The 12,072-nt window shown below is 52.2% G+C and overlaps 3 protein-coding genes across 3 annotated transcripts; 2 read left to right on the plus strand and 1 right to left on the minus strand.

The window, feature by feature from the left end:
- The first annotated feature begins 5,357 nt into the window (after positions 1 to 5,357).
- LOC120667454 (bidirectional sugar transporter SWEET5-like) lies at positions 5,358 to 6,889 on the plus strand. The gene is made up of 3 exons (XM_039947521.1): positions 5,358 to 5,622; positions 5,731 to 6,266; positions 6,465 to 6,889. Exons 1-3 carry the CDS (start codon positions 5,580 to 5,582, stop codon positions 6,606 to 6,608), a joined length of 723 nt encoding a protein of 240 aa, XP_039803455.1. The 5' UTR covers positions 5,358 to 5,579; the 3' UTR covers positions 6,609 to 6,889.
- Positions 6,890 to 7,590: 701 nt separating this feature from the next.
- Positions 7,591 to 7,971, minus strand: LOC120667572. The gene has a single exon (XM_039947622.1). The coding sequence runs from the start codon at positions 7,969 to 7,971 to the stop codon at positions 7,591 to 7,593; it is 381 nt and encodes a 126-aa protein (XP_039803556.1).
- A 1,305-nt stretch (positions 7,972 to 9,276) lies between these two features.
- On the plus strand, positions 9,277 to 10,472 carry LOC120667417 (chaperone protein DnaJ-like). The gene is made up of 3 exons (XM_039947498.1): positions 9,277 to 9,548; positions 9,658 to 9,754; positions 9,839 to 10,472. Exons 1-3 carry the CDS (start codon positions 9,447 to 9,449, stop codon positions 10,219 to 10,221), a joined length of 582 nt encoding a protein of 193 aa, XP_039803432.1. The 5' UTR covers positions 9,277 to 9,446; the 3' UTR covers positions 10,222 to 10,472.
- The last annotated feature ends 1,600 nt before the right edge of the window (positions 10,473 to 12,072 follow it).

The following is a 12,072-nucleotide window of genomic DNA, read 5'->3' on the forward strand; positions in this document are numbered from 1 at the left end:
AATATTTAGTGTGTGTAATTTTCTCGCAAAAATGATCTTCATACATGTGCGTGCCGCACGTGCACTGTACTAGTAAAAAATAAATTTTCGAACAATTATTCATAACGTTTTGGTGGAAGAGAACTAGAGAAGGGTTGGAATGGACACGAGGTGTGTAACATCATGGCTCCTTTAGTTTGCAAATCACTTCATGCGCTGCGGCGGACTCCCGGTCACGCATTCTTACCTCGTAATGAAATATGTGCTCCGACAAACTTTTGAAAAAGAAAACTCGTGTTGTAGTGCATATGAGATATGGAAAGGATGCGATGCTCCAATCTTTAGCTCAGAGCTGCACACTGAAGATGAGGTCGCAGATTGCTGGGAGCTCAGACTAATCTCAGTAATTTCATGCAGACTCGCGCGTTAGGCATGCTATATATGTAAATATGTTTCTCCTTTCTACTGTAACGAACATGACCCCATTTAGGCCATTTCGAATTATTTTGGTAATCAAATGACAACGCAATCAATGAGACTAACAAATTTGCAAGATCATATTTGTAGAAATTTTTAGGTCTCATGGATGATGTCCAAACCATATCTAAAACGTCCAATTCACCGCTGAGACGTCCAATTCACCGTCGAGGCGTCCAATTCACCGTCGAGGCATCCAATCCACCGTCGAGACACTTCAGTCGCAGTGATAAAGCAGACGAGTTGGACAAATGCAAGGAGGAAACATGATTTACAGTAGCACCGGAAGTTTCGTTGGGCCATCGGATCATCTGATAACCTCCTGACCGGAAGGTCCGACGCCTTAGGACGGCGCTAATATTCCCTGGTGTTTGAATTCAGTTGGAAATCTCTCTACCACCGGAAGTTCCGATGCCCCCCAATATTAGGCATCAGACTAAGCATTAGACTTTCACACAGAGAGCATGTCGGGGGGGGGGGGGGGGGGGCAGCAGAGCCTTCATCACCGAAAAGTCCGACGCCCATCGAAGCAAGGCACCTGAGTAATGATGTCAGCACTGTTATGCCACGAGCAGACAAGGCTTCAGCACCAAAAGGTATGATGCCCCGTCGGAGTATAGCATCAGATCTTTGTTGACGCTCCTTAAGTCAGAAATAAAACCGTCAACACCTGCATCTTTTCATAACTTTCAAACACCAAAAGTAGTTATAGGGCTTATTTCTAACCATTTCCACGAGTTTTGGTGAAACTTGGATTGCAGGCACCCATACGCGGAATAAGGCAAAAACAGACAAAAGACACGACACAATTACACAGAATACCCAATCCCGCGTCACACTTACAAAGAGAGCCCACAAAGCAGAGCAAATCGACGAACGAAGCCCCGGCACCAACGTATAGTCAAGAGGGCCCACTTACCAGTCACCCTGCAAAGGACGGTGGTCAAAGGCGGCAGAGTGGGGCCAACCGAACCCCAGGTTCGGCCGAACCTGAACGGGTTCCTGGCCCCCTCAGCCTTGGAAGGAAGGTTGCCACCGCCTTGCTGAAGTCGGTTAACAACGTTTCCTCGCTTATCTCACCCAGGAACCGACCTCTCCACACTATAAAAGGAGCCTCTCAAGGCATTCATTCATTCCATCACATACACAAGGAGAAGGAGTAGTAGTAGGAATCCACTTGTATCATTAGAGTAGGGAAGTGTGCGAGGTGGAGGATCAGAGAAGAGCCGGACGTGTCGGCCTCTCTTCGTCTTGTACTTCGACGGGTACGAATCACTTGAGTAAGTATCCAGAGTTCATCTTCTGTTAAGTTCTTGGTTCAGTATTCTTAAGTTATTTATTTGTTTACGGGTTCATCGTCTGTTCTCATAACGGATGCTCTAGTAGAGGGCCCCTAATAAAGACGGGTAACCCTGCGCAAAGCTAGAGTAAGTAGTCGAAGACTTAAGTGTGGTGCTTAGGTCCTAGATTGCCTTTGTTTGCCTCGTGCTCCACAGTATTGCGGGGTAGACCGCAGGTGGTGACAGCCCTGTTGGTCCGCTATGAAGCTGCTTCGTGGTTAGTGCACTCCCCCCTGTCCGAGTACGGCGTAGAGCCACAAGCCGGATGTCCCTAACAGTACCTGGGTCAGACCGGTGCCTGAAGTAAACAAGTGACGAGCCTAAGTTTACCTTGCCTTGATCCTTAGCCTTAAATAAACCACACTACCCGAAGCTCTCCTACTTCTTGTTCTCCTGGGTTTAGCTAGCCAGAAGATCGTTACACCTCCGTTCCCTGTGAAAATACGATACCCTGAATACTCTCCAGGTGAAGTGCTACAACGGTATTTTTCGTGCGCTTATGGATCTTATCTGTGATCGTTAAGAAATACCAACAATCTTCCGATGGCTACCACATCGGCTGTCAGACCGCCAACGGCTACTATTCAGACGCAGTGTGACCGGAAGTTCTGACGCCCCCATCGGAAGTTCCGATGCCTACACAGAAAAGGGACAACGGCTACAAAATAGCTAGTTTGAGTTGGTGGCCTATATAAGCGGCCTCACCTCGGACATTTTCAAGGTGCTGGAGTTCAGGAAGACCCAATACACATTGAAAAACACCTTCAAGCCAACCCAAATGTTTAGTGATCAAATCCTTAGGTTTAGCACAAACATTGTAAGTGAGAGTGCTAGGCTAGCTCAAGTTTGAGTGAGAGAGTAAGGTTGTGTGCTGTGTTTAAGATCAGCTCAAGTTTGTACTCAATGTGCCGGTCATCCTTAGTCTTGGTGACTCACCGACAACATCAACGACCCTCCGGTTTGGTGTAGAGTGGTGTCGACATCTTTGTGCGGAGAACGTGGAGACCCCCATCCTTCATAAAGAAGCTCCTTAGTGGAACCTGGGTCCATGGTGACTTGAAGAGTCCCGGAAGAGACTTGGTGGTCAAGAAGCAATACTTTTGATAGAGTGCTTCAACAACGCGGAGCAGGAGCGGCTTTGTGCCTAATTGAACCATGGGATAAATCTCGCGTCATGTCGGGTACGATAATTAGGGGCACTCTAATCCAGGGACAAAACCACCCTAAAAAACGCAAACACAGTTAAGCAATCGGGCCCGCAGTGCCAATCACCTTGTCAGACCCTATAGTCACGGCGAACCAAGGCAAGCCGTGTTCCTCCGATTCGAAAGGGAAGAAGGACTACTCGATGGCGATCCTGGAGAGGAAGAAGCCACCAATGATGACAACTCCGTCGTCGCTCTGCACCCGGATACCATGGAGTTCCTCCAACTCTTCCACAGCACCCAGATCCCCTCTAGATCCCAAAGAGGCCCAATCCACACTTGGCTCGCGGCCCAGTTCTGCGGTACGGCTCATCCGAGGGCCTCCTCGGACCCGCAGAACAATCTCCGCCTCACTCGAGGCCTCCAGCGCGCACCACAACTCCGCCACGCTCGAGGGTATCGGACCTACCCTCGGGAAGTTAGCCGACTCCGCCCCGTTCGAGATCCCCTCGGTCGAGCCCTCCGCAGGGCCTCGACTTGGGGGAAACTCTGCCTCGCTCGAGGCCACTCCTCGGCAGATAGAACTAGCAACCCATCTGCTCACCCACCCGTCTGACAGAAGCATTAAATGCCAACCACTCCACCACACCATGTCACACAGCATGTTGTGACCGGAGTCCCATCCGTCAACTCCGGTCACTGTACCACCATCCCCAGCACTATTCCAACCTTGTGGGAACCTGCGGTGCTCTGTGCAAACGTGCCTGACGCTGCTCCCGCCACTGTGCTGCCTACTCCTTGTACTTCTTCAGCTGCAGAACCCTCGACTAGCATGGGCGCGACCCTCGAACGAGGTATGGACCTTGACCAGAACAAGACCCCTTCCTGAAGAACCCTCGGCGCTCCGCCAGCTCAAGCATGGAGGACGGTACCTTCCACAACAACCACCACGACGCTCACAGGGGTCATCAAGACGCCGGCGCGATCCCCACAAGGCTAAAGGACTTCCCAGGACGGCTGCCACGCCCGGCGCCATACCCCACAGTGTACTTCCAACAGTGGCCGACCACTGCGCACCCTTGATTCGGGGAAAGACGACGACTCCTCAGATTTCCCGTACATGTACTCCGCTCCTCCTTGTGTCTATAAAAGGAGGAGGTGGGCTCCTTCCCAAGTCATATCTCATCCGTCCACTCGCCCTCCACTCACACACCCGCTCTCCGGAGCACGATATTGGCACTTGCCTCAATCATCTCCTCCTCTCCCAGAGACTTGGGAGCTTCCCTCCCTCTCTCGCCTCGCTTGTACTCTCCTACTACAGGTACTTCGATGCAAGATAATACAGTGCATTCGCACACCCCTGCTGGACGTACGGCCCCGTGGCCGGAACCAGGATAAACCTTGCGTTACTGTTTACCTCTTGCATCAACCATCTAGGATTTGGGACACGCAGCACCGATTACTAGTTGGTGCTAGGCCGCTGGGTCTGGACACCGACACGTCAAGAGTTTGTTTTCTCTCATCCCTATTTAAGTTTCCGCATTTCTTATTGCAACTTGTGTGCCCCTACTTTTTTAGAGTAGCATCAAACTAGGATTGGCTATAAGATACAAAATTTATTTGGGGATGAGGGTTTCACACTAGTTGAACCATAGTTGCACATCTAGATAGCATGATTTAATTTATGTTTTGTGTAAATTAGTTGGAACCACATGTTAAGTTTTTTAGTTTGCCTAATTCACCACCTCTCCTCTTACACTACGAGCACATGATTCTTTTCATCTACTAATCCTTTTCTTTCCCTGTTAACCCCCCTTCCTGCAACTTTTACTACTACTATGGCTTGTTGATTAGCAGATGACAGTCAGATATTACTATGGCTTTGATAGCAGATGATTAGCCGGCATCCGATCCGCTGCCTGAACATATCCATACGCGCAAATTGAGCTTGAAAGAAACATGCATATCGATCCATCCGCGTGTCAGATAAAACCTACTGGCTGCCCGTGACCGGACGCCGGCGTAACTGCATGTAACCTCCGAGCGAGCGGCTCTGCGGCATCGAAGCACCCTTGCTGCCAAACAGTTCATCCTATCCAGAAATAAGCTTGCGCGTGGACCGTCCGTACCGCACGCGCGCATGAAAAGCTTGCACGTAGGCGCTATCTAGCTGGAAAACCAGGGCGCGCTGCTCTGAAATAGGCTTTACTTGGTTTGATTGACACATGCCCTGCTGCTATCTGTTTCGATCTCTAGCTAGCCACGGTCGACACGTCGCATCCATTATCCATGGCGTCGATCGGCGCCTATAAAAGCAGCGGCGATGGGCCGGCCGAAACCGTGCTAGCTCTCTGCCTCTCCATTCCGACTCTTTGTGGTGCGCAAGGGGAGGAAAGGAAGGCAGAGGCCTCCGGATCAGATCATCTCGTCGATCCATAATAAACTAATTAACCACCACTAGTTAGCAGCAAACCGCAGCAACTAACCCGTCCCCAATCCACTGCAGTTTCTTGATTGCGGTTGCACACGCTATCAGTCACTCTCTGTTACGGTGGTAGTTGCGGCCATTCGCAAGAACACAGGCGAGAGAGAGGAGGAGGAGGAAGCAGATTGAATTGAAGCGCGGCCGGCCGGCAAGATGGTGAACGCCGACGCCGTCCGCAACATCGTCGGCATCATCGGTACGCAGAGCAACATTTCAAATTTCTCTCGATCTTTATGGATGCATCGTCTTCGTCGTGCGCTGAGAATCTGTATAATTAATCGATCCATCGTTTGCGCCGCCGCAGGCAACGTCATCTCGTTCGGCCTGTTTCTGTCGCCGCTGCCGACCTTCATCCAGATCGTGAACAAGGGCGACGTGGAGAAGTTCGTGCCGGACCCGTACCTGGCGACGTTCCTCAACTGCGCGCTGTGGGTGTTCTACGGGCTCCCCATCGTGCACCCCAACAGCATCCTCGTGGTCACCATCAACGGCACGGGCCTCCTCATCGAGACCGTCTACCTCTCCATCTTCTTCGCCTACGCGCCCAGGCCCAAGCGCCTCAAGATGCTGGGCGTCCTCGCCGTGGAGCTCGTCTTCCTCGCCGCCGTCGCCGCGGGGGTGCTCCTCGGCGCGCACACCTCCGACCAGCGCTCCCTCGTCGTCGGCAGCATCTGCATCTTCTTCGGCACGATAATGTACGCCGCGCCGCTCACCGTCATGAAGCGCGTGATCACGACCAAGAGCGTCGAGTACATGCCCTTCACGCTCTCCTTGGTCAGCTTCCTCAACGGCGTCTGCTGGACCACCTACGCGCTCATCCGATTCGACATCTTCATCACGGTCGGCCCCTCTCTCTATCTCACGCTCTCTCTCCACCTGACCGTTTCGATCGGGCATCCTATATATAATATATATGTATATATATTTATATATCATCGCGCTGCATATAGAAAATATACATGCATGTATATAAATATATATATATATATATGACGGTCGATTTCCAGAATGTATATATAATTGATGAACTGCATGCAGATCCCCAACGGCCTGGGAACACTGCTGGGCTTGGCGCAGCTGATCCTCTACTTCTGCTACTACGGGTCGACGCCCAACAAGCCGAGCGACGACAGCAATAGCATGGAGCTGCCGGTGACGGCCGGCGACCAGGGCAAGAACTAGCGCCGCCGCGCCAGCTTAATTAATTCCACCTGAGCCGGATTCCGGCCGGCCGGGTAGGAGTTGTGTGTGTGTCAGTGTGTGTGGCTGTATGTGCAGGTACTGCGGGCATGAGCATGCACGAGCGCATGCCAGTCTCGTCGCGATGCATACGAGGACACGCAGCAAGCAAAAGCTGCTAGCTGTTTTTGCCAGATTTGGCTTCATTTCTGGGTGTCTTTTGTTGCCGGTGTGTGTGTTTTGTAACTCGTTGTTGCTGCGTGCTAACTTGTTGTTTGTTTGGGGAGTAGCGCGGTAGCGCCGCAGCGCAGGGCTTGGTTGTTGCTGCATTGGCCGCACCCGTAATATACTTGTCGTGCTGCTTGGCACCCTGTTTATTTCCCTATTTTCTGAGGGCTTTTGCAGTGCAAGTGTGTGCCTATTACATGGAAAATATAACATGCAATGCAAGTATAGAATTCATCAAAAGCACATAAAAATATATTAACAAGGTGTCTTACAATTACAGACATCTTAGAATCAACGTACGATTAGGTCGGAAATGGAATAAAAATTATGTGCTAGAGCCCGGCCTCCCACCTCTGTATGACTGTATGCTTAGCCCAACGAGTGTGGGCCAACCGGCCGAGGGCCTCACTCCTTGTCAGACGTCAATCAAGTGGGCTGCGTGCCTGCGGAACGAGGAGCACGGCTATCGACCCGCCTCGTCACCGTACACCTCGCTCCGATCTAACCAACCAAGGTTTTCGGCATGCATCTCCACCAACAAGGCAACAAGACGAAAACATGGATCAATCATGATCACCCATCTTTGGTTTGATTTTGATCTAGCAGCGACATGGAGCATGAACAGATCACGTACGCACGCCAAGAAAGGGGGGCAAAAATTGCTGGCAGCCAGAGCCAGCACGCAAATTAATCACTGACAAGGCAAACACTAGCTAGAGTTGCGGAGGAGGAGGCTCGCTCACGAACCAGATCAGGTTCAGGCGCCGGCGTTCTCCAGGTAGCTCGCGTCCTCGTCGGAGGCGGCGGCGGCGGCGCTGCCGGCCGAGGAGCGGCACGACAGGGAGGACGCGGAGCGCGGCGTGGGAGGCCGCGCCAGCCGCCGCCCGAAGCTGTCGTAGTGGATGGCGCCCGCGAAGTCCAGCGGCTGGCACCGCTCCCCCATCAGGATCCGCCGGCTCCACAGGGCCACCTCGCCGCCCTTCTTGTCGATGGCCGCCGCCCCGCGCGCGCGCAGCGCCGCCGCCGGCTTCTTCCTATGCCGGAGGAGGCGCCGGGTGGCGCGCGACACGCGCCGGGTGCACGTCTGCACGAGGCTCGACACCCGGCCCAGGAACTGCTCCGCGTAGCCCGCCGCCATGGCGATGGATCTCTCGCTGCCGGCGCGCGCGCGGCGTGCAGATAAGAACTAGTCGTATCCTACAATGCAACGACCCGCCGATCGGGGGTTTAACAAATGGTCATGGCGATCGCCGGGGCGCCATGCGTGATGCGTCCGTCACTAGTGGCTCTGCCTTCTCACAGCGCTAACTTACCGGGGTGAGCGCGGGAGATATACACGGGATTTGACTGCGCAATCATGTTTTTGTTTCCTCCTATATTTTGCTTTCTTTCTCGCATTGCGTATACTGGTCGGCCTGGTAAAGATTTTGAAAATGTGGATACTCAACGGAGGCATTAGGAATGGAGTATTTGATTTTTTTTAAAGAAAAACTGATTTGAAAAACAAGGATGCATTCTTTAATAAAAAAATCCCTAAATATCAAAGTAGTTTCCGTGCCGCGCTTTCGATAGTGCAAATCAATCGCGTTGCTAAAGGGAGAAATGTAATTTGGGTTGCGCATAAATATAATATTGAAGACGTATGCAATGACGTAACCTATTGATGGCGTGCAATGCGTAACACGTGAGACCCGTATACGAGCGGCCTATAAAAACACACAATCACCGCCGCCACCTCCACCCCATCGTTTGAAGCGGCGGCACTCGACCTCGGACCTTCACATATACATCCTTTTCGCACATAGCCGCCACCTATCAGAGCCACCATGCTTACAATTTCCTTCTCTACCATGGAGAAGGGATGCTCGCATCGCCATCACCGTCGAACCTTTGTTCTATCGGAGCTCTGTTTCGCTGACAAATCATGTTCTAAATGGTTTTTTTTTCATTTCTTCCCAAAAAGGCCTCCAATCTAGCCTTCCACATCATCGATGACACCTCCATCCACATCCTTCCAGCCAAGCCAAGAACGCACATGATCCTCCGAGCCCTAAGAACCACCTCGCGGGATCCCGCCGCGCCGATCCGCGTGCACACAGGTCACTGCTGACGCACACCAGGCCGCGCCGCGCGGAGCCCCCGCGCGGGGCATGCACCGTGCAGAAGCCCCCCCCTCACCGCGGTCGTACAAGTGTCGCGCCGGCGGCGCCGTGGCGTGCAAGTGTCACGCCGGGCGGCTGTAGCGGCGCGCGGCCGGCCGCTGGCTGGCGCGGGGACCGAGGGTAACTCCAGGCGTTTCAGCGCCATTCCGGAGCCGTTTCCCCCGCGCCCGGTGATGCCGGCGCCGCGCAGCCCCGGTTTCCGCGCGGCGCGGCGCGGCGTTTCCCCCGCGCCCGGTGATGCCGGCGCCGCGCAGCCCCGGTTTCCGCGCGGCGCGGCGCGGCGCGGCGCGGCGCCCACAAAGGTACTTTGCTTGCAGCGACTGGCAGCGTCCGGCGCGCCCCTCGTGCCTGGCGCGCTATAAGACAAGCGGGCTTGGGCCCCGATCCAGGCATCCATCACCTCGCCATCAGCGAGGAGCGCACAGCTGACAGCAGAGAGCTGGCAGCAGCCATGGCCGGGGGCTCCGGGAAGGCGACCTACTACGCGGTGCTGGGCGTGGCTTGTGACGCATCCGCCGCCGAGATCCGCTCCGCCTGGCGCCGCCTGTCCCTGGTGAGTGCGCGCCGCCGCCGGCCCCTTCATTTTAGGCTAACAATGCAAGCGGCACGAACACGCGGTGGTGGCCGCAAGCCTTAACGCCGGGCTGTGGAGTTGCTTGCAGAAATGGCACCCGGACAAGCTGAAGGGGGCAGGAGATAACCCTCGTCTGAAGGAGCAAGCCCTGGCCAGGTACCACGAGATCCAGGAGGCCTACAAAGGTGAGCGCTTTCACCTGCGACGTGCAGAGCTCGATCGAGACTCTGAATTTTCTGACGGGAGTGCATGTCTTTGCGGCGTGCCAGAGCTGTCCGACCCGTCGAGGAAGGCCATGTACGACGCGGCCCTGCTCAGGCAGCAGCGGTTCGACGATGCTGCCCACGGTCGCGACACCGTGGACGAGCTGTCGGACATGGTCGACAAGCTGGAGATCAAGATCGTCAAGAGCTCCTCCTCGTCGGCTCGCACCGGCCGGCCAGCTTCGGGACGGATCGACCTGTTCTTCACCTTTACCACCGCGGCGGCGGCGCCGCCCCCCGGAACGCCCGATGTGCAGGCTCCTCCTCGGCCCCGCGCCGCCGTTCCTCCCAGCACAGGATGCTACAGAGTACTATCTTCGGGGCCAGGCTGCGGCAGTACCGCAAAGACTAGCTGTTCCGTTGCTGGCCCCGGCGGGCCCCCGTGCTGAGAGCTGAAGAGAATAATCGTAGCCTAGCCTAGCTTGCTCGCTCCTATATGCATGTATCCTAGTGCTGGGCTACCAAAGTTGCCTGTCCAGCAATGGTGGACATTCATCTGGTACCCGCGAGTCCCGTATAACAAGAGATGTGTGCTATGAATCCACCAGGCTTATCTGCTAGCAGTGTGTGGCATCACCCAAGAAGTATTTGGATGTACTTGATCTTTCAAAAATCAAACATATAAGGATTTGCTCATTCTCATAATATTTTTTTTTGCAAATATTGCCAATTTATGGTTGCATTTCACCTCCGCTTAAGCACGAAAAAACTTTTCTAAATCCACCCACGGATTTGCGCGTAGGTGAGATGGTTGAACCATTGTGCACCCATACAAATATTTTTAGAAAAGTAGCAACATTGAAATCTATAGCTATGAATGGCTCTCTCGAGCCTAAGGTTGGCCGGCCGACTGGCTAGCCTAGCCAGATGGCACTCCCACTCGAGGTCGCTGGTTCGATTCCCAGTCGGGACGAACTTTCTCGTGGACAAAAAATCCTCCTCGCTGTGCTCGCCGCAAGGCTTGGCCCTCTCGGGCATGGGCCAGGGTTCGGGGGATTTTTCCGCGGTCGGGTGAAGTCGTGTTGCTTCCTCTTAATGAAAAACGGTGGGGTCCGTTCACCCCCCCGCCCCCGGCCGCGTTTTATGAATGGCTCTCCCGAGGCTTCAACACACATCAATGACCATAAATTTTTAAATAAGACAAGTGGTTAAAATTAGAGTTAAAAAGTCAAATGATCTATAAGACCAGTATCAGTGGGAGTTTCATGAGCACATTTACTTAGACTGAGAACTAGGTAACTGTGCCAGATGAGTTTCATGGTGATGAAACTCTCATTTTTCTCTCTTCTTGTCATGTCAGCAAAATTAATAATATTTAATGTCATGAAATCTTCTATAAAATTTTCATTGAGACTGACCTAATTTGAAACAGAGAGTACTTTTTCTTTTCTTCCCTCTCCTTTCCTTTTTCTCTTCCACATCCGGCGCTCCTCCTTGCCTGCGGCTGGTGGTTCGTGGCCGGCGACAACGAGTGGCAGCTCTCTAGCAGGAGGACCCTGTAACACCCGTGGCAAGATCGAAATCGCGTTGGAAATTGAAAAGAAGATAGGTGAGAGATATTTTTCTTTTCAATATCTTCTTTTCAATTTCAACCTGTCCTCCTAGATATACGAGACCCGCTTGGTTGGCCATCAAAATATGGGCATGCTAAAATATGGACATGCCAAAACATGGACATGCCAATTTTTTTTTACCGAAATCTTGATAATTTGAGAACACTTAATTGGGTGGGGTACTTTTTAAATCCAACCAAACAAGTGCCAAAATTTATAGACTGGCCCACGTTTTGGCAATGCCCATATTTTGTTATGCCCACATTTTAGCACCCAAGCATGCCTATGGCGACTGGTTATATACCCGTGCCTCACTGCCACATAGGACCCATCGGCCAGACACAAATACTAGCCTCACTGCCACATAGGGTCCATCCACACATCAGACATACGTAATAAGGTCTTGTTTAGTTGCTCGTGTAAATTTTTTGAAATTAAATATTTTTATATTTGAAGTATTAAATATAGATTAATTATAAAATTAATTACAGAACTTGTCCGTAAACTACGAGACAAATTTATTAAGACTAATTAATCCATCATTAGTATATATTTGCTGTAGCAATTTCTATAGCAATTTAGTGTCTAACCATAGTCTAATTAGGCTTATTAGATTCGTCTCATAATTTGCAGGCAAACTATACAATTATTTTTTTATTTTATCTAAATTTAATACTCTGTGTATGC

Source organism: Panicum virgatum, chromosome 3N (genome assembly GCF_016808335.1).
Source record: "Panicum virgatum strain AP13 chromosome 3N, P.virgatum_v5, whole genome shotgun sequence".
Taxonomy (NCBI): Eukaryota; Viridiplantae; Streptophyta; class Magnoliopsida; order Poales; family Poaceae; genus Panicum; species Panicum virgatum.

Excerpts from the sequence above, each read along its gene's own strand:
- LOC120667454 (XM_039947521.1), top strand. The coding sequence starts at position 5,580 with ATGGTGAACGCCGACGCCGTCCGCAACATCGTCGGCATCATCG. Across the intron at positions 5,623-5,730 it reads CAACATCGTCGGCATCATCG|GCAACGTCATCTCGTTCGGC; the intron begins GTACGCAGAGCA and ends GCGCCGCCGCAG. Across the intron at positions 6,267-6,464 it reads GATTCGACATCTTCATCACG|ATCCCCAACGGCCTGGGAAC; the intron begins GTCGGCCCCTCT and ends AACTGCATGCAG.
- LOC120667572 (XM_039947622.1), bottom strand. The coding sequence starts at position 7,971 with ATGGCGGCGGGCTACGCGGAGCAGTTCCTGGGCCGGGTGTCGAGCCTC.
- LOC120667417 (XM_039947498.1), top strand. The coding sequence starts at position 9,447 with ATGGCCGGGGGCTCCGGGAAGGCGACCTACTACGCGGTGCTGGGCGTG. Across the intron at positions 9,549-9,657 it reads CCTGGCGCCGCCTGTCCCTG|AAATGGCACCCGGACAAGCT; the intron begins GTGAGTGCGCGC and ends AGTTGCTTGCAG. Across the intron at positions 9,755-9,838 it reads GATCCAGGAGGCCTACAAAG|AGCTGTCCGACCCGTCGAGG; the intron begins GTGAGCGCTTTC and ends GCGGCGTGCCAG.